Source organism: Lepidochelys kempii, chromosome 7 (assembly GCF_965140285.1).
Source record: "Lepidochelys kempii isolate rLepKem1 chromosome 7, rLepKem1.hap1, whole genome shotgun sequence".
NCBI lineage: Eukaryota > Metazoa > Chordata > Testudines > Cheloniidae > Lepidochelys > Lepidochelys kempii.
In genome coordinates this window covers 29,775,149-29,792,076 of record NC_136386.1, presented here as the reverse complement: position 1 = coordinate 29,792,076, position 16,928 = coordinate 29,775,149, and the positions used below count along the sequence as shown (strand labels likewise).

The following is a 16,928-nucleotide window of genomic DNA, read 5'->3' as shown; positions in this document are numbered from 1 at the left end:
CTGAATATTGTGGTATCTGAGGGACAAACCCCAGCCTGCTTCATGCACAAGTGGAGCCGCCTAGGCCTTGCCTACAGTCTGCAATCCCCACTGCGCCCCAGCCGGCTCTGCTCCTAACCCAGGTCGTGCATTGCCAGCGGATCCGCCACTGGGCTGCTTCCCTGCAGCTAGAGGTGCTCTGCAGACGCTGCCAGCAGTGCAGGTATGCGGGCCTTTCCCTGACCTCTGCGGCTGTGACTCAGCAGCAGCTGGCTGGGGATGCAGCCAGGCTATTTTTACCCACTCTTTCTGCCCATCTCCACACTTTAAAATGCTGTCTGTTCCCTGAGGTTGTTTTCAGGTGAGCCGATTGTAATGCAGACGGCTAACTGTTCCATAGAGCCATCTCTCCTTCTGCCTGCATGGCAGAGAGACAGGAGCTTGGGACTTATTTAAGATGTAGAAAGGTATGAAAGATTCCCCTAAAAAAAACAAGCCGAAATGTGCTTGTTAGAAAGTCAGGTCCCATCAGCCTTGTCTCTCTCCAGGAGACTCTGTGGGCACCTGGAGAGCTAGGAAAAGAATTACGAGTCCAGGTACCAAGAAAGGGGCAGGCTGAGTCAGACAGGCAGGACGTAGTAACACCTGCAACTTGGGGTTTGTCTACACTTACCGGGGGATTGATGCGTGGGCGGTCAATTTATCGGGTCTTGACCGCTCTCCCGTCAATTCCTGAACTCCACCTGAATGAGAATCACAAGGGGAGTCGACAGGAGAGCGTCTCCCATCAACATCGCATAGTGTGGACCCCGCGGTAAAGTAGATCTAAGTACTTCAACGCGTAACTTAGATCAGTCTCCCCCCATAGTGTAGACAAGGCCTTAGATGCTCTACAGCGGGGGTTCTCAAACTGGGGGTCGGGACTCCTCAGGGGGTCACGAGGTTATTACAGAGGGGGTCGCAAACTGTCAGCCTCCACCCCAAATCCCACTTTGCCTCCTGCATTTATAATGGTGTTAAAGATATTTAAAAGTGTTTTTAATTTATAAGGGGGGTTGCACTCAGAAGCTTGCTATGTCACCAGTACAAAAGTCTGAGAACCACTGTTCTACAGACAGCTGGGAGAAATGTTCTTTCCTAATAGTTCCACCTCCTCCCTTCACCAAAGGGGAGTGAGCTCCCAATCTCCCGGCACACCCACGGAGACCTCCAGGAACGCTCCGACTTCACTTTCTTCTGAAGTAGATAAATGAAAGTTTGTTTCTCCCACCTGCCTTTGTGCATCAGATCCTGCAGGGATAGGTGCCGAAAGCAAACCTGGCTGGTTAGATCAGAAAAATGCAAGAAAGGCTGGAAGCCCATCGCTTGCCTCTGCAGATCACCCACATCTGTCAGCCTGCAGCCCTCCCCCACGGGGGGTCTGTCTGAAGGGGAAACCTGGGCCCACGCTCCTTTCCCGGGGAGAGGACAACCTGTGTGAGTGTGAACATCTCTGCCCTCTGCATTTGGACATAGGATTAGAAGTGGCCCTCTGGGCCATCAAGACCTGATCCTGCTATTGCAGGCTGTGGACCTGATACTGCTATTGCAGAATCCACTGCAGCCCCAGTGGTTACAGCTTCCAGCAAAATCACTCTTACCTGTGGTCCAGGCCTTGAATCTGGTGGCCCCCATGAAGGGGGATTTGAGTACTGATGGCTTGGAGGCTGGCTGGCAACGCCTGCAGCGACTTGCGCTCCTGGAGGAAGAGGTATAGCATTGTTCTGCTTGACAGAGGAGGGGAGGGGAGAGGCAGAGGCCTAAGCCAAGGGGAGAGGAGACGCTGTCAGCTCGGGCAGGTGAGATGGGGAGCAACTGCAGAGGAGAAGGCTCTTGCATCAGCAGTTGCATGCTGGTGAAAAAGGAAGCAGTGCTAGTGAAATACAGGGAGCGGACTAGAGCAAGGGGGGGTCTAGGATGGTGTAGCCGGGAGGGCCCATGACACTGCACTGTAGCACTGATCTTTTCTGTTGCCTGGGGGACAGGCTGTCCCAAAGCCATGTGGTAGCTCCTTGCTTTGGCCCTATTAGCTGCCTAAAGGAAGTTGGTGGTTCTCTGGTGCCCTCTAGTGGTGGCCGTTGTGTGGCACATTTAACTGCAGCTGCCCTAGATCAGCTGCTAGAGACGCAGCGCTGGGCTGGGCTGTAGGGCGCCAGGCCCATGGACATGCTGGGCTTTAGCAATGCTGGAGGGGTCCTTGGTCCTGAGCACATGCGCTGGGCCTGGCAGGGGGGCCAACCCATCGGGAGCTGCTCTGAGAGCCACCTCCACAGCTCAGTGGGGCACCATGGGTCCCAGGGCTGAGAGCGGCTGGAGCGGCATCAGGCCCCCCAGGATGCTCCATGTGGCAGAGAGCAGCAATGCCAGGCTCTGCTGGCTCCTCCCTCAGAGGAGACCTTCCTCAGTGCGGGCGGCAGCTGCTCTGTCTAGCTGGTGGGTTGCTGACGTCACTGCTCCACGGTCTGCTGCCCTGCTCAGGGCAAAGCTTTTCATCTGCGAGTCCTGCTGGAGCACTCTGCTGGGATTTACGGCCTGCTTCCTGGCATGGTAATTACAGCTGGGCACAGCAGTGCCGGAGATAGCAGTCGCTCATCAACTCGGTGCCTGGAAGGAACAGCAGCCCTCATTGCCTGTACTGCCTACCACAGTGAATGGGGAGGGGCATCCATTGTCTTCCTCGCTGGCCAAGGGACTCCTGTATAAATGGCCCCTGGGTCCCACCCCAGAGCTGGCTGCATCTCACCACAGGATGAGGGATCCCTGTATAAAGAGCCCCCGTGCCCCAACCTAGAGTTGGTCATGTCTCAGTGCCAGGCGAGGGCTCGCTGCCTAGCGTGATTTAGCGTCGTACCCTGCAGGCAGAAGGGCGCAATAAGTGCACACATTCCCATTGTCCTTTCTTTTCCAGCTGCAACTGCAACTCCTCCGTGCCGCGGCCCGTGAAGGTGGTGGCTGTGGGGGGGCAGAGTTACCTCAGTGCCATCCTCCGTTTCTTTGTGAAGCAGCTGGCGAACAAGACCCCAGACTGGCTTAGCTACATGCGGTTCCTCATCGTCCCGCTGGGTAGGCGCCTCTGCCCAGACTCCGCCCAGCTGGCGCGAGTCCTGCTTGACCCCCCTGCAGCCAGAGTGCGGCTGTCGGTGCAGGCCTTGTTCTAGCCTCTCCCTGTTCGTGTGGCGATGCCATGGGTGGGGGGTCCCACGCTGACACCCAGGGGTGCACAGAAGGGTGGCTGAGCAAAGCACGCCTGGGTCTGTAGCGGGTGCCCCCAGGGGCCGAGCCAAGAGCTAGCCCTGCTGGTGGCTTGAGCTCCAGCAGGCCGCCTCTTGGTGGGGATACCAACACAGCAGCTGCGAAAGGGGTCCCAGGCAGCCCAGCCTCTGCATTGCCATGGATCTGGGTAAAGGCCCAGGATGGGGTGGGAGCCTGGGGTGTGGCATCCATGGGACAGCTAGACCATGGCTCCTGTCACAGGGCCCTGCGGAAGGCTGCTTTCAGAGGAGCAGGGTAACAGGAAGCACCCGGCTGAAGGACCCCTCCTGCAGGCACTGTAGTACACAGCTAAGAACCTCCCCCCCCGAAGGCACTACAGCAGCACCCCCCTTTCTCTCCTCCACAGGCTCCCATCCCGTAGCCAAGTACCTGGGCTCGGTGGACAGCAGGTACAGCTGCACGTTCCTGGACTCTACCTGGAGGGAGCTGTTCGGCAGGGCCGAGCCCCCCGGGACAGGTGAGGGGCCATGCAGCTCCGAGCACTGTGTCCATGGCCCTCATGCCGTTGGACAGGGAGGGCTGTGGGTCGCTGTTCCCCAGGGGCTAGCGAGGGAGCAGCCAGAGCTAGGCACGGTCTGTGGGATGTGGCGGGCCTGGCTGTTGGGATGTGGCCAGTTCCTTCCTGAGCCCTGGTTTATTCCCTGGGGCCTGCCCCCAGCACCAGGGGTTACTGAAGGGGTCACAGCTCCAGCCCGGTGAGCAGTGCGGGAGGCAGTCTCCAGTGGGGCCAGGGGGAGCTCTGTGTGAGAATGTGTCCTGCCCCCTTCCTACTGCAGCGTAAGCTCTGGCCCTCCAGCCTTGCAGCCAAGCCAGAGGCCTGGCCACCTGCTTTCTCCCTCAGCCGCCCCTGCCTGGGGCAGAATCCTCTCTGACCCACACACCCCATTCCCCTCTGTGACGAGAGCACCCTCTCCTCTGCTGCCACTCAGTCAGCGGGGGGCATCCTGGCTCTGCTGTGCAGCTCACCCCTGCTGCGGGCTCGGGGACAAGGAGTCAGGGAGCAGGCTCTGTGGGGATTGCTGGTCACATCCCTCTCTCCCCTCTGCCCCCAGAGCCGTTCGATGTGGTGGGCCGCATCGTGCAGTATGTGGGTGGAGCCAGCGTGACCCACCAGCTGCCTGTGGCCGAGGCCATGCTGACTTGCAAGCATAAGTTGTAAGTGTCGCCCGGGCGACTCTCCTGCGACAGGGGCTGGTCGCACGTTACAGGCACCCAAAAGACCCTTTCAGTTGGGATAGCAAAGCTGTTAAAGATCACTGAGAAGGGGGCTGGGATTGGGACTCCTGGGTTCTGGTCCCTGTTCTGGGAGTGGGAACGGGAGTGAGGACTGGTGATTAGAGCAGGCAGCTAGGAGCCAGGATGCCTGGGTTCTGGTCCTGGCTCGGCCACTACTCAGTGTGTGGCCTCTCTGTGCCTTGCCTTCTTTCCACCTCTCTCAAAGCTGCCCCGAATCTGGGTGTGTTTCTGGAGCACCAGTTCCCTTTGTATCCCAGCCCCTCTGGCATGGGGATGGGAACTTACCTTCCTCAGCAGGCGGGAGATGTGCTGTGGTCACTGTCATTAACGTGGTGGGGCAGGGGTGGGGGCGGTCGTTGAGCCTGGCGAGCTTTGGATGCCCCTCGTGTATCCAGGGTGAGGCATTCCATGCCTGCTGGGCCCCGGCCCATCGCCCACCAGACCCTAAGAGCTGTCTCTTCCTCTCCCCACAGCCCGGATGAAGACTCCTACCAGAAGTTCATTCCTTTCATTGGGGTAAGGCTGCCCCCTGGGGCCCCTCCAGTGAGGGCCCAGGAATACCGCTGTGCCGCTGGGGTGGGGCAAGACCCATTGTGACCCTCCAGTTTGAGCCCTGCCTCACCCAGGGTAGGGCTCCCTGCTTCCAGCCCATCAGTGTTGGGGCTAAAGCAGGCTGGAATTAACCCCCCAGGGTCTGGAGAATCCCTGCCCTGGCCCTGGGTCAGTTCTTCCAGGGGTTAATCCCCCTCCCTAGTAAGTAGGTAACTCTCGATGCTTCTCCTGCTGTCATGGGATCCACGCAGACAAAACCTCTCCAGAGCCAGGCTCTCCGGGGTGTGCCAGCCACATTGCGTCTCCGACACCCAGAGGGCCTGGATCACACTGCTCAGCCCCAGACTCACTGCAGCAGCTGAGAGGGGCATGAGCTCTGCTGGCCACCAGTGGGCGCCATCCCCCCGCTGAGCAGGGAATGCAGTGCCTTCCGCACAAGAGCCCCTTCTCCCCATAGAGCACTAGGACTGCTGCTCCGAGCTCGCTGGGCCCTGAGCCAGGCTGGCCGAAACTGAGGGCCTCAGCCCAGGCTGCCCAGAGGAGAGACGTGCCAGGGCTGGGCCTCTTCCAGGGGCATGGGCCTGCGAGGGTTAAACCTTGGGAATAATCAACAGTGATCAGAGCCTCTCTGCTGTGTCCTTCCCCATAGAGGTCTGCTTAGAGGACTGGAGTTAGTGTTTCCAGCCCTTCACTGCCACCTAGCGGAGAGAGAACTGGCCTGGGAGTGAGGAATCCTGGGTTCCATTCCCAGCTCTGCCACCCAGCCTGCTGGGTGCCTTGGGCAAGTCACTTCCCCGCTCTGTGCCTCAGTTTCCCCATCTGTAAAATGGGATAATGCTTCTGCTATAGTCTGGCTCTGCATAGAGTCTCCTGGGGCATCAGCTGAGTGACACTCTCTGATAGAAGGAACAAAGTGGGAGGGCAGCCCCCATTGCCTGGAGGAATTCACTGTTGTCTGGATACTTTCCGAGCACTTGCCCTTCCATTGTAAACACCCCACTGCAATGTCTTAGGGGGTGAGGCTGCCATTGCTTTGGGCACTGGGATGTCGGCTGGGAGAGGGCATCCCCCACTCACTATCACCCCAGGGGTGGCTGGTGCTTGGGATGGGGGCAGCCCTGATGCAATGATCCTGGGGGGTCCCGCCCACCTAGATTTCTGCATGGAGCTCGTGGAGCGCAAGTGGGGATGTGAGTCCTTTCCCCATGGTGTGGGAAGGGTTAACGGCAATCTTGGCACTGCAGCTCTGGGTCTCCCGGAGGAGCAGGCTCAAATGTCTTCTCCTGGACGGGCTGGCAGCCCGGCCTGAATTACTGATCTCTGTCTCCCCGTTGCAGGTGGTTAAAGTGGGCCTCATCGAAGATTCCCCTGCAGCCACAGGTACGTTCCCTGTGAGGCCGGCCCCCGGCTGGGTCCAGGCCGGCTGGGACTCGCAGCCTCAGAGCTGGTGCCACGTCGGGAGTCCAGGGGCACAGTTCCCGCCTCCCTGAGCTGCTCTTAGGCTCTGTGCAGAGCTGGACAGGCCCAGGGCTCCCTCTGCAATCAGCTGGGCCAGGAACCATGGTTGGTTAAAGGCAGGGTGAGGTCCCCTCGGGCTGAGACACCCTCCCCTCCCACCCATCCCCCCTCCATCCTCCCTCTTCTCACCCTCCGCCCACAACCCAACCTCAGCCCAACGGGCCTGCTTCCAGCTGGGCTTTTACTGCCCCCTGCCGCCGCTGGAGTGGGGAGTTGTCCAAGCAACGGGGTCTGCCCCTGGGATTCCCCTCCCCTCCAGCTCCAGGCTGCTGCTCGGCTTGTTCACCTCTCACTCCGGCTGGACAGGGCGTGACGGTCGGATCCCCGCAGGGAGGCTGGGGGCTGAATCCGTATGGGCTGGGGAGCAGGGGGATGACGCAGTGCAAGAGTTCAAGCGTTGAAGGGGAGGCACTAGGGCTGTGGAACCTGCCCATGGAGGCGACAGCGCCTCGTGGCTCAGGACGCTCATTGGCCTGGTACCCCCAGAGTGCCCCCATCCCCAAGTCCTCCGCTGAAAAGGGCCTGGGAGCTCTCACGCCACAGGAGTGACTGGGAGGCTGGTGGCAGTAGTGAGCTCATCTCCCGCCAGCCCAGCAGAATGGGTAGGGGCCCAGCTGAGACACCTACAACAGGGCCTGGGCCTGCTCCAAGTGGGTCACGGCCGGAGACGAGAACCCAGGGAAGAGGAATGCACCAGCATCGGGGACTTGGTGCCTGCCACAGAACCACTATGGGGAGGCTGGGAAGCGCCTGGGGAGGCCAGGATGCCCCCAGGGGAGCAGGGAGCCCCTGTGGGAGGCCGAGGTGCCCTGTGGGGAACCAGGAGGTCTGGGGCTTCCCATGGAGAAATTAGTCTGAGTGGCACAGCCCAGAACCTGCCTCACCCCGGCTGCCCCCTCTGCTCTCTCGGCAGGAGATGGAGACGATATGCCCGTGGTCAGCCTGACAGTTCCCTCCACGTCACCCCCCTCTTCCTCTGGCCTGGTGAAGGACGTCTGCGCCACCCCCCCATCCTCGCCGTCCATGAGCAGTGGGCTCGCTGTCGTGGGGTGAGGCAGCCTTGGCCACCGGCCCCATGGTCGTTAATGAGGAACCTCATGCCCCGGCGGGCAGATTGGTACCATCCGTGTGTGTACAGGGCCTAGCACACTGGGGCGGGGCTGTGACTGGGCGTCCCGCAGGGCAGATCGTAGCTGCCATGTTCCAGCTGGGGAGAATGAGGCCTGGGTAGGGGAAGGGACAAGCTGAGCCACACGGGGAGTCAGCAGCAGCTGGGGGAACCCTGGCATCTGGGTGCCTGGTTGTGTGCGAGGCCATCCCGGTAGACTGGTTCTCTGTCTGTGCCTGTTCCAGCCTTCCTGCCCGTCGGGGCATGTGCTCAGTAATAGCCTCTGCCATCGTGGGGACGGGGCTGTCCAGCTCTTGGAGCCACTGGTGCTGGCAGACCCCTTCCCTCTGAGTGCCCTTGAGTGGCTGGTGCCCCCGTACCTCCACCCATGCAGGGTGGGGCAGTCATCTTGAGTCCTGCATCAGGGGCTCACTCTGAGCTAGTGCAAGGACATGGGAAGTAAGGACTCCTGGGTTCTGTCCCTGGATCTGGGAGGGGCGTGCAGTCTAGTGGGTTAGAAGAGGGGGACCTAGGCTCTGTACCTAATTCTGGGTCGAGTCACACTACCTCTGTGCTTCCTGTGCCCTCGGCAAAGCAGGCTGGTGTTCACTTGACTCCCGAAGGTATCTGAGTTAGTTACTGTTTGCAGGGGGCACTGGGATCCTCCAGGAGCCATCAGCCCAGGATTCTGGCATCGAATTTCAGATCTGTTTGCTCTGCTGGGCCCCCAGTATCCTGGCACTGGGAGCCAGAACTCCTGGGTTCTCTTCCAGCTCTGCCACTGACTTGTTATAGGCCTTTGGGCAGGGCCCTCCCATGTCTCAGTTTCCCCATCTCTGTGATGTGGCTGGTACTGTCCTGCCCCTGGGGGGTGAACCCCTGCTCTGCCCAGCTGCTGCTGATGCTTCCCCACTGTCCCCAGGTCCCCCAGCAGCCCCTATGGAGACGTCATTGGCCTGCAGGTGGACTACTGGCTCGCCCATCCCACAGAGCGCCGGAAGGAGGGCGAGAAGCGAGACGCCAGCTCCAAGAACACCCTCAAGAGTGTCTTCCGCTCGGTGCAGGTGTCGCGGCTGCCCAGCGGCGGGGAGAGCCAGCCCTCGGGGACCATGGCCATGACGGTCGTCACCAAAGAGAAGAACAAGAAAGGTGGGTGTGCGGGGGTTGGACGGGCATCAGGCTGGTAGCACTGGCCCACTCTGAGGGGGTGGGGAATGGGGAGCTGGGGCCTTTCCCCTCTAGGGGTGCTGCCTCCAATCTGGCCCCATGGAACCGTGTCCATGTGTCGTCTCCGGAATTGGCACTAACTGTCCAGAATGGGCATTCCTTGGACATGCTAGGGGCAGCGGACTGGCTAGGCCCTGGGTGTGGACCCCCATCTTGCCCCAGAGAAATCCTGCTAGCTAAGGGGGAAGCCCATTCTGTACCTCCTCTGGGCTAGGGGCTCTGCCAGCCCCTCTTCTCCCCACAAAAAATGCCAAGGGGCTGCAAGAGGCAAGGCTGTGCCCTCAGGACGCTGCCCTCTGCAGGCTGCCCGGGGCTAAGCCTGCAAGGTGCTGCTATTTGCAACCCAGCTCCGCCTTCCCTCTGCAGGAGGCAGCTAGGCATTGGTAAATGTGCCCCTCCCTCCCCACTCTCTATCATTGGCAGCTGTGCTATTGCCACGTCTTTCCCAGCCCCCTTGTTCACCCCGTGCGCTGGAGGAGCTGACTGAGCGGGGGTGTCACTGGGAGACTGTCTGAACAGGCCCCTGCTCCTTCACACTGGGCACTGGATTCTGCCTTTGTCACTGCGGCCGATGGCGAGAAATGGAACGTGCACGCCGTCTAGTCCCTGGCAGGAGCGTGGCCTGAGGCGGTTCGCAGGAGACTCACTCACAGCTACCAGTACTTCTGTGGGTGGGGAGGAGCTTTCGGACAGTGCGTTCATAGACACTAAGGCCGGAAGCGTCCTTTAGATCATCTGGTCTGACCTGGATGGCCCAGGCCAGAGAACGTCACCCCACTCCCAGGGGTGACCTCCTGCACTGAGCCTCGGCGCGTGGGTTTGTTGAAAGCATCTGCCCAAAAGGCAGCCAGGCTGGATTTGGAGACACCGAGCCATGGGGAATCCCCCCTGATGGTTAATCCCCCACACTGGGAATGTTGGTGCCTCATTTCCAGCGTGAATGGGTCTGGCTTTAGCTCCCACCCCTTGGTTCTCATTCCACCTTCTCTGCTACATTCAAGAGCCCAATAGTGCCTGGGGTTTTCTTCCTGGGAATGTCCTTACAGTCCCTCCAAATATGGGGCTAGAGGAATTCTGAAAACACGATAGGTAGGCTGAGTGACCCGCGGAAAAGTATTGGAGAGGACTGGAGCTCAGCAGCCGCTAGCTACTTCTGGCAGGCAGATTTGGACTGCAGGGCACACCTGCTGAGTTCAGCTGGTGATGCCTGTGTGTGGGCGCTGGAAGGGGAGCTGGTGGCAGAATTGCAGGAAGCAGCTCTTGGCCGGATGATGCGTCTTCTGGGTGGGTCCGAGGAGCTGTTGGTCTGCAGGGACCAGCAGAGGATGGTACCGAACCAGCTGTCGTGGCTTCAGGCTGCCAGGAATGGAGAGGCCCCGTAGGAAGGAGGTGGTACTCAGACCCAGGACTGAGTTGCCTCTTGACCATGTTGATAAGCTAAAGCTCTTTAATGGCACAGACGCAGGCCAAGGGCTGGGAGTGAGGCCCGACACATTCAGCCTGGAACTGAGGGGCCAGTGTTTAACAGGGAGGGGGATTCACCGTTGGAAAAACTGCCCCGGGGTGGTGGTGGGGAGGTTCTCCAGCCGACTCCCAGTCCAGGCAGCACGTCTCTCTGTAAAAGCTCCGCTCCAGCCCAGTGCTGAGGCGGGCTCCCTGGGCCGGGCGAGACAGGGGTCAGGCTGGAGGCTCACAATGTCCTTCCGGCCTCAGGCTCGCTGAAAGTGCAGCTCTGGTAGTTTTCCCACTGCGCAGATGGGCGGGCACTTGCCGCCTGTCAGTCAAGAGGGAAGGCGTTCGCCCCAGGCTGGCTGGGCAGGCCATGGCCTGGGGGCCCTGCCTGAGTGATGGGGCGGCTTGGTCTGGGGGCTCAGTCCACGCTCTCCGGCCCTTGCCTGCTCGAGTACAATTTAATCCATCTTTGCCATGCATCAGTGTTGGCAGAAAGGCTCCCTTCCCCAACCTGGGGCTGGGGAAGGGCCAGATGAACCCCAGGGCTCCCCGCTGTGGGGGCAGCTCCAGAAGTTCAGGGTTTACAATCCAGACCAGAGACTGTTCTCGCCCCAGGCAAAACCTGTCTGTCCTTGATCTCGGGCTCAGCCAGGAACATAGGGCACCCCGCCTGGGAAATGGGCCTCAGCTCTGTGGAGCTGGAGATAGGGGCAGGGCTTTGGCCTGCAGGGCTGTGTTGGGCCCCCAGCCCGCTGAATTAACCACTACAGGGCCTTGAAATGCCCCTCCCACCTTGGCCAGAGGGCTTTGTTGCGATGAAGAGCGGGAGCCTGGGAGCCAGGACTCCTGGGTTCTTTCCCCATTTCATCGCTGACTCACAGTGGGGCCATGGCTGTGGGGTGGTGGTGTGCAGCTGTGTGTCTCTATGGGGCTTTCCCAGGATCTCTGCATGGGGCCCTGAGCTCAGTGCTGTTCTGGCTCCCAGGGCAAGTTCTGCTCCCCCCACAGCCCTCCTGGCAGCTCTGGGCTGGGACAGCGTCTCCCTGGCCAGACCTAGCCCAGGAAAGTGGCCTATCCCTTGCTGCTGCTGGTGCTGCTGTAGTGCGGGGCCATGCCCCAAGTCTGGAGCTCGGCAGGAAGGAGTCAGGTGAGGCCCCTTTGGCCAACTCCAGCTTCCAGCCCCCTCTCTAGAGCTGTCCCCTGGTCACAGGGTGTCCAGCCCCCCCTGCTACCAGCTGTTATCCTCTGAGCTGGGAGCCAGAATCGAGCCAGGTTTGAGTCACTGCCCTAAGAAACAAATTGGGGTGCAGTAGATGGGGCCCCGGACTCCTGGGTCTGGCTCTGCTGCTCGCGGCGTGACCTTGGGCGCATCACTACCCCCCGTGCCTCAACCCCCGCGAAACACACGCGATGGGGCACAGACTCTAGAAGTGCTTTGAGAGCTATATATGACCCACTAGCACCCGTGTGGGCTCCCAACTGACCCCTCAGAGACTCTGGGAGGCTGAGCACAGGGCCCCAAGGTACTTCTAACAGCCAGTGCTCGAATTGCACCCAGCAGGGAGCGTTCTCCCTCAGCCATTCCCAGCCCATGGGGCAGAGTGGCTGCCAGTTCCTCCATCCTTCCACGGCAGGACTTGGGGCGAGGCTGGGTCCATGTGTGACCACCAGCCTTGGGGATGCCACATCTTACCTCTCACCCAGCTGCCCTCCCCTCAGCACCGCCATCTAAAGGCTTCTGCTGAGCGCACGCTAATCCCGGCTCCCCTGCCTCTCGTTCCAGTCCCCACCATCTTTCTGAGTAAGAAACCCAAAGAAAAGGAAGTGGATTCCAAGAGCCAGGTGATTGAGGGCATCAGCCGGCTAATCTGCTCTGCCAAGCAGCAGCAAACCATGCTGAAAGGTAAGGCCTGCCTCTGCAGTGCAGCTACCTCTGGGGCAAAGCAGCTGGTTATACAGGGGTCCCTCATCTCTCACCTCTGGGTGGGGGCGCAGGGATATTTATAGAGGGATGTTGAGATGCAACCAGCTCTGAGGCGAGGCAGCTGTTGATCCAGAGGTCTCTTGTCCAGCGTTGAAATGCAGCCACTTCTGGGGTGGGGCAGCTTTTTTAACAACCACCCTGCAGCACCAATGTTGGGGAGGCAGGTGGGAATTATCCAGTCTGTTTGTTCAGTTCCAGGGTTGGGGCAGTGTTACTTGCCATCCTGTGGGGGAAGCATAGGTAGGTTAGGGGCATAGGACCCTCAGAGCTGTAGCTCAGCAGGGGCTAGATGCCCCAGGCCTCACTCTGCACCACGAGCCAGCTGCCTAGGCCCTGCTCTAACCTCCCTCGTTCCTTCGCAGTGTCCATCGACGGGGTGGAGTGGAGCGACATCAAGTTTTTCCAGCTGGCCGCGCAGTGGCCCACGCACGTCAAACACTTCCCTGTCGGACTCTTTGGCTCGAAGCCGGCGTGACAGCGCCGCCCTGCTGCCGGGCCGCACCCACCAGCCTGGCCGAACCCTCAACCAGTGGGAAGCCTCTTTGGCTACATCCCACCCTCCTTGCGTAACTGTGTTGGTATGTTCTGCACTGGGAGGGCTGGAGGAGGGAGCACCCCAGTGCCAACCTGTCATCCCCCTATCACCAGCTTTGTCTCCAGCTGCCACCGACCGCTTCCTTATGCGTGCGCGCGCGCGTGTGGGTGGGAGTGTGCACCGCATTGGGTCCTAGTGCCCAGTGGGGAGGGACCCCAGCCGGCCCCAGACACACTCCCCCGTCCAGCCTGGAGCAGCTGTGACTCCCAGGACAGGCCCGGGAGTGCTTAGTGTGTGAGAAGGTTCTTGCCTGGCACAGCTGGCCAGTGGCTTTGCCCTCGCCTGTGGCCCATACACCCCTCATCCCCGTCTGTAGCCCTTCTCCAAAAGCACAAGCAGCCAGGCCACAGGCTGGGTGCCCACAGCTGTCTGCCCCGGCATAGCATGTGGGCACAGGGGGCCCCTTCCAGCACAGCCTGCCCCCTCCTGTAGGCAGTGGGCACTCACTGATGTCGAGGGCCACTGCACTCCAGGCAGCGTGGCCCCTGCTGTTCACAAGCGGAGGAAAGCCCTGGTGTGTGATGCTGCTGCTCTGATGGCTTTGTGTCCTGGTGGAAGGTGAGCCCATGAGGGGGGCCCCTTGCTGGTGAAGCCAGGGATGAGTGTTTGGAGGTGGGGGGAGGGGTGTCTGCCTTGCCTGGCCTGGGGCAGGGGCATGCTCGGACTTCCAGCTGTGTGTAACCATCCCCTGGGCACTTGTTTGTTTCTATCCTAAATGGTTGCCAAGACCGAGTTGCTTAAATTTATCCCTGCCCCAGTTCATCAGTGCCCCCCCGCCCCACGTCAGTCACCTTTGCCACATCACGCTGCCTTGCCAGGCACCACAGGACAGTAAACAGCCAGCTCTTGAGTCACTGCAGGCTTGGCTTTCCCACTGCCCCCTTCCCCCCATCCCATGCTCCGCTGCTGGCTGAGCTCCTCCCTGCCCCATGCTGCCAGCGGTTGGTTAGAAAGCCCCCGGCTGTGTCGGCTGCCATGCTTCAGCTGGTGTCTCTTTCCCCAAAGCCTGCAACCCAAATGTAGTCTGCTCCCAACAGGGGCCAGCCCCAGGCCAGCTACGGGCAGAGTAGGTTGGTTCAGTAGGGACCAGGTCACTGGGGTTGGCCCAGTTTATTACAGCTCTGAGCATGGCAGACAGAGACCCTATGTGTAGCTGGGGGAGGGGGGGGTATAGTCCACAGATGGGCTTTTAAGAGTGAAGCAGCAGGCAACTGGGTCCCAGTCCCAGCTGCCCTGAGCCCCTCACAGCACTGAGTTCCCGACCCTGTTCTCTAGCACCCAGGTGTGGCAGGAGCTAGGAAGCGGCATCTGGCCATCCCATGCCAATTTCACTCCTGGCTGCACTTCATCCCTCCCACTCCATCTCAAGCCAGCACCTTCATTACGAACCCCCCTTAAACTGAGCCTCATATTTGGGCTGCTTCTCCCACCCCCAGCTGTTGTCTTTCTGACCCCCTCCCCCCAGCAGGCAGCAGCTAAGTGGTTGGATTTTCCCACACAGGCTCACTGTGAGCTCCGCTCTTTTCTCCCCACACATCTGGCAGGGACTCGCAGTCCATGCAAGCGTGGTCCAGTGGGTCCATGAATGTGTCCAATAATTCCCATTGGTCACTGCTGAGTCCTGGGCCCTGTGGATCCTGCCTGTGCCATGTGCGAGGTCCACACGGACCATGAGCAGGACACCCCGTACCCCAGCTCTGAAAGAGACACAATTATCAGAAAGGGGCCTCCCTGAGCCTCATTCTGATGGGCCTGGAGTGCCTCTGCCAATAGACACCCCCACTTTCAGGGTGTGTGGGGGTCTTAAAGAGCAGGTGGGAGCCACAGTCCAGCCCTCTGGCATCCCAGCCCCCCTATTTCCCCCAGCACTCAGCCCCGACCGCTCCATGCAGCGGGCAGGAGAGGGCATGAGAATCCAGACGATCTCCCCCACCTACCTGCTAGCAATAAAGCCAGCTGAACCTTGGCAGAGCCCGTCTCCCTTCCCCTCCTCCCTCCCAACACACAAACACCACGTGCCCCGCTGCCTCCATTGATTTCTCATTGCCCTCCAGGCCGGCCTGGCTGGGTGGGGAGGAAGGTCACTCGGCTGTGACAGGTGGCACTCATAGGCCTGCCTGGCTTCCCTGGGAAGCTGTTTATTTGCTGGCTGAGACAGTAGCTGCCCCATTGCCACCCCTGCAGTCACAGGGAAGCTGCAGGACGGTCCCTGTGTCTGAGTCACTGCGAGTGAGAGAGCCGGGTAGCAAGTGTCCGTACCAGCGCTTGCCTGCACGGTGGGTCAGTCACCTGGATGTGGCAATTCCTTTGAGGGTTGCTCAGGTGGCCTGGGCAAGCTGCGAACTGGTGCTTGGGGGGCCAGACATCCCAAGCCGAATTGCCAGTGCAGACAGGTGTCTCACTGCAAGTCCCTGCAGGCCAGCTGCTCCCTGCTGACCGAGTGTGTCCCGTCCATCTTCTGGTCTCACTCGCTGCAGCCTGGCCCCCACGTTGCAGTTTCTCCCAAGCACAAAGAGCTGCAGCCAGAGCTGGCCCCGCAGAGGGGTCTCATGTTTGCTCGGCGTTCTCTGCCTTTTGCATTCCAACGTGGCCTGTTCAGTGCTGGCTCTCTCCAGGGCTCCCTGTCCCTCTGTGCTCCGAGCCTGGCAGCTGCATCGGGCTGGGGACGGCGGGAGAGTCAGCGGGCTGGGTGGGGGGTGTCTCCCAGGCCTGCGCACTAGGCTAGGGCTCTGAGGCACTCCAGAGCCCCCAGGAGACCTCAACAAAGCTCCGGTGTCCCCACAGGCTGGGCTGGCTGCTGTGGGGTGGAGGGAGCTGCCCTACCACCAGGCACCCCAGGCCCACATGATCCCTACACACACTTCCATGGCCAGAGTCGTCAGAACATTCTTGGCCACCCCAATCTCCATGAGAGCTGGTGGGGTCCCCATCTCAATCTGTGCCCCCACAAATCACTCCAGAAACTCCCTGCACTCCCTCAGCTGTGTGCAGCCCCAGTGAGCTCTGGCTTCAGGCCGGAGCTGCACGAGCACCCAGCAGGACTGTGGTCCAGTACATGGGGGCCGGAAGGCGCCTGGTCCAGCCCACAGGGCCTATGTGGGCTGGGAATCTCGATCTGTCCCCCATCCCCGCGCATGGTGCTGGCTGGGCACACAGGGCACTGTGTACATAGCCCCCTGGTGTGTGTAAGTGAGTACCTCTCCCGTTTGGTTTGCGCACACCGTCCACATTGGGATCATTGTCTGGGGTTGGGGAGAGACCCCTGTTGTATTTGACACATTTTATTGGGGGAGCTGTTGTCCCCCCCCCCTTTTTTTGGAGTTTTTTCATTAAATAAACTGTGGTTATTTCTTAGAAGGCATTTCTTTATTTAATCAGCTTGTCTGTTCAGCCTGAACCCTGCAGGGGGCTCCCCAGTCCACAGGGGGTCAGAGCTGGGAGCCAGGACTCCTGGGTTCTGTTGCAGCCGGAGCCCTGTGAGCCCAAGTCAGCTAAGATAGGCCAGCTGCGGGTGTTTGATTGCAGTGTAGACATATGCTGTGTGACGTGGGCCATTGTCTGTTAGACCCTAATGGACACATGCTCACAAGAGACTCCCACCCCTCCCACTGCTGCCCCCTGCTGGGAGAGGCCAGGAGGAGGCTGGAATTGCAGGGTCACGCCGACTCCAGCAGAATGACGAAGCCCCTTCCCTAGGGTGCTGGAACCATTTTAGACCGGGGGGGGGGGTGTTCTGGAAGCCATTGAAATAGGGGGAGGGATAGCTCAGTGGTTTGAGCATTGGCCTGCTCAACCCAGGGGTGTGAGTTCAATCTTTGAAGGGGCCATTTAGGGATCTGGGACAAAAACAATTGGGCATTGGTCCTTCTTTGAGCAGGGGGTTGGACTAGATGATCTCCTGAGGTCCCTTCCAACCTGGATATTCTATGATTCTATGAAACTGTGAAGCCTCTATGATGGGAGCC

At 60.2% G+C, this 16,928-nt stretch overlaps 1 protein-coding gene across 4 annotated transcripts in view; it reads left to right on the top strand.

Moving 5' to 3' along the window:
• The window catches only part of PACS1 (phosphofurin acidic cluster sorting protein 1), a 104,294-nt gene extending 87,974 nt beyond the window's left edge, over positions 1 to 16,320 (top strand). For all 4 annotated transcript variants that reach the window (XM_073351604.2, XM_073351606.2, XM_073351603.2 and 1 more), the window contains 9 exons: positions 2,927 to 3,081; positions 3,638 to 3,748; positions 4,344 to 4,446; positions 5,001 to 5,043; positions 6,417 to 6,459; positions 7,511 to 7,646; positions 8,628 to 8,854; positions 12,168 to 12,287; positions 12,731 to 16,320. In XM_073351604.2, coding sequence (XP_073207705.2) covers positions 2,927 to 3,081; positions 3,638 to 3,748; positions 4,344 to 4,446; positions 5,001 to 5,043; positions 6,417 to 6,459; positions 7,511 to 7,646; positions 8,628 to 8,854; positions 12,168 to 12,287; positions 12,731 to 12,843 — 1,051 coding nt within the window. In that variant the 3' untranslated portion in view covers positions 12,844 to 16,320. The remainder of the gene's footprint in view (positions 1 to 2,926; positions 3,082 to 3,637; positions 3,749 to 4,343; positions 4,447 to 5,000; positions 5,044 to 6,416; positions 6,460 to 7,510; positions 7,647 to 8,627; positions 8,855 to 12,167; positions 12,288 to 12,730) is intronic.
• The last annotated feature ends 608 nt before the right edge of the window (positions 16,321 to 16,928 follow it).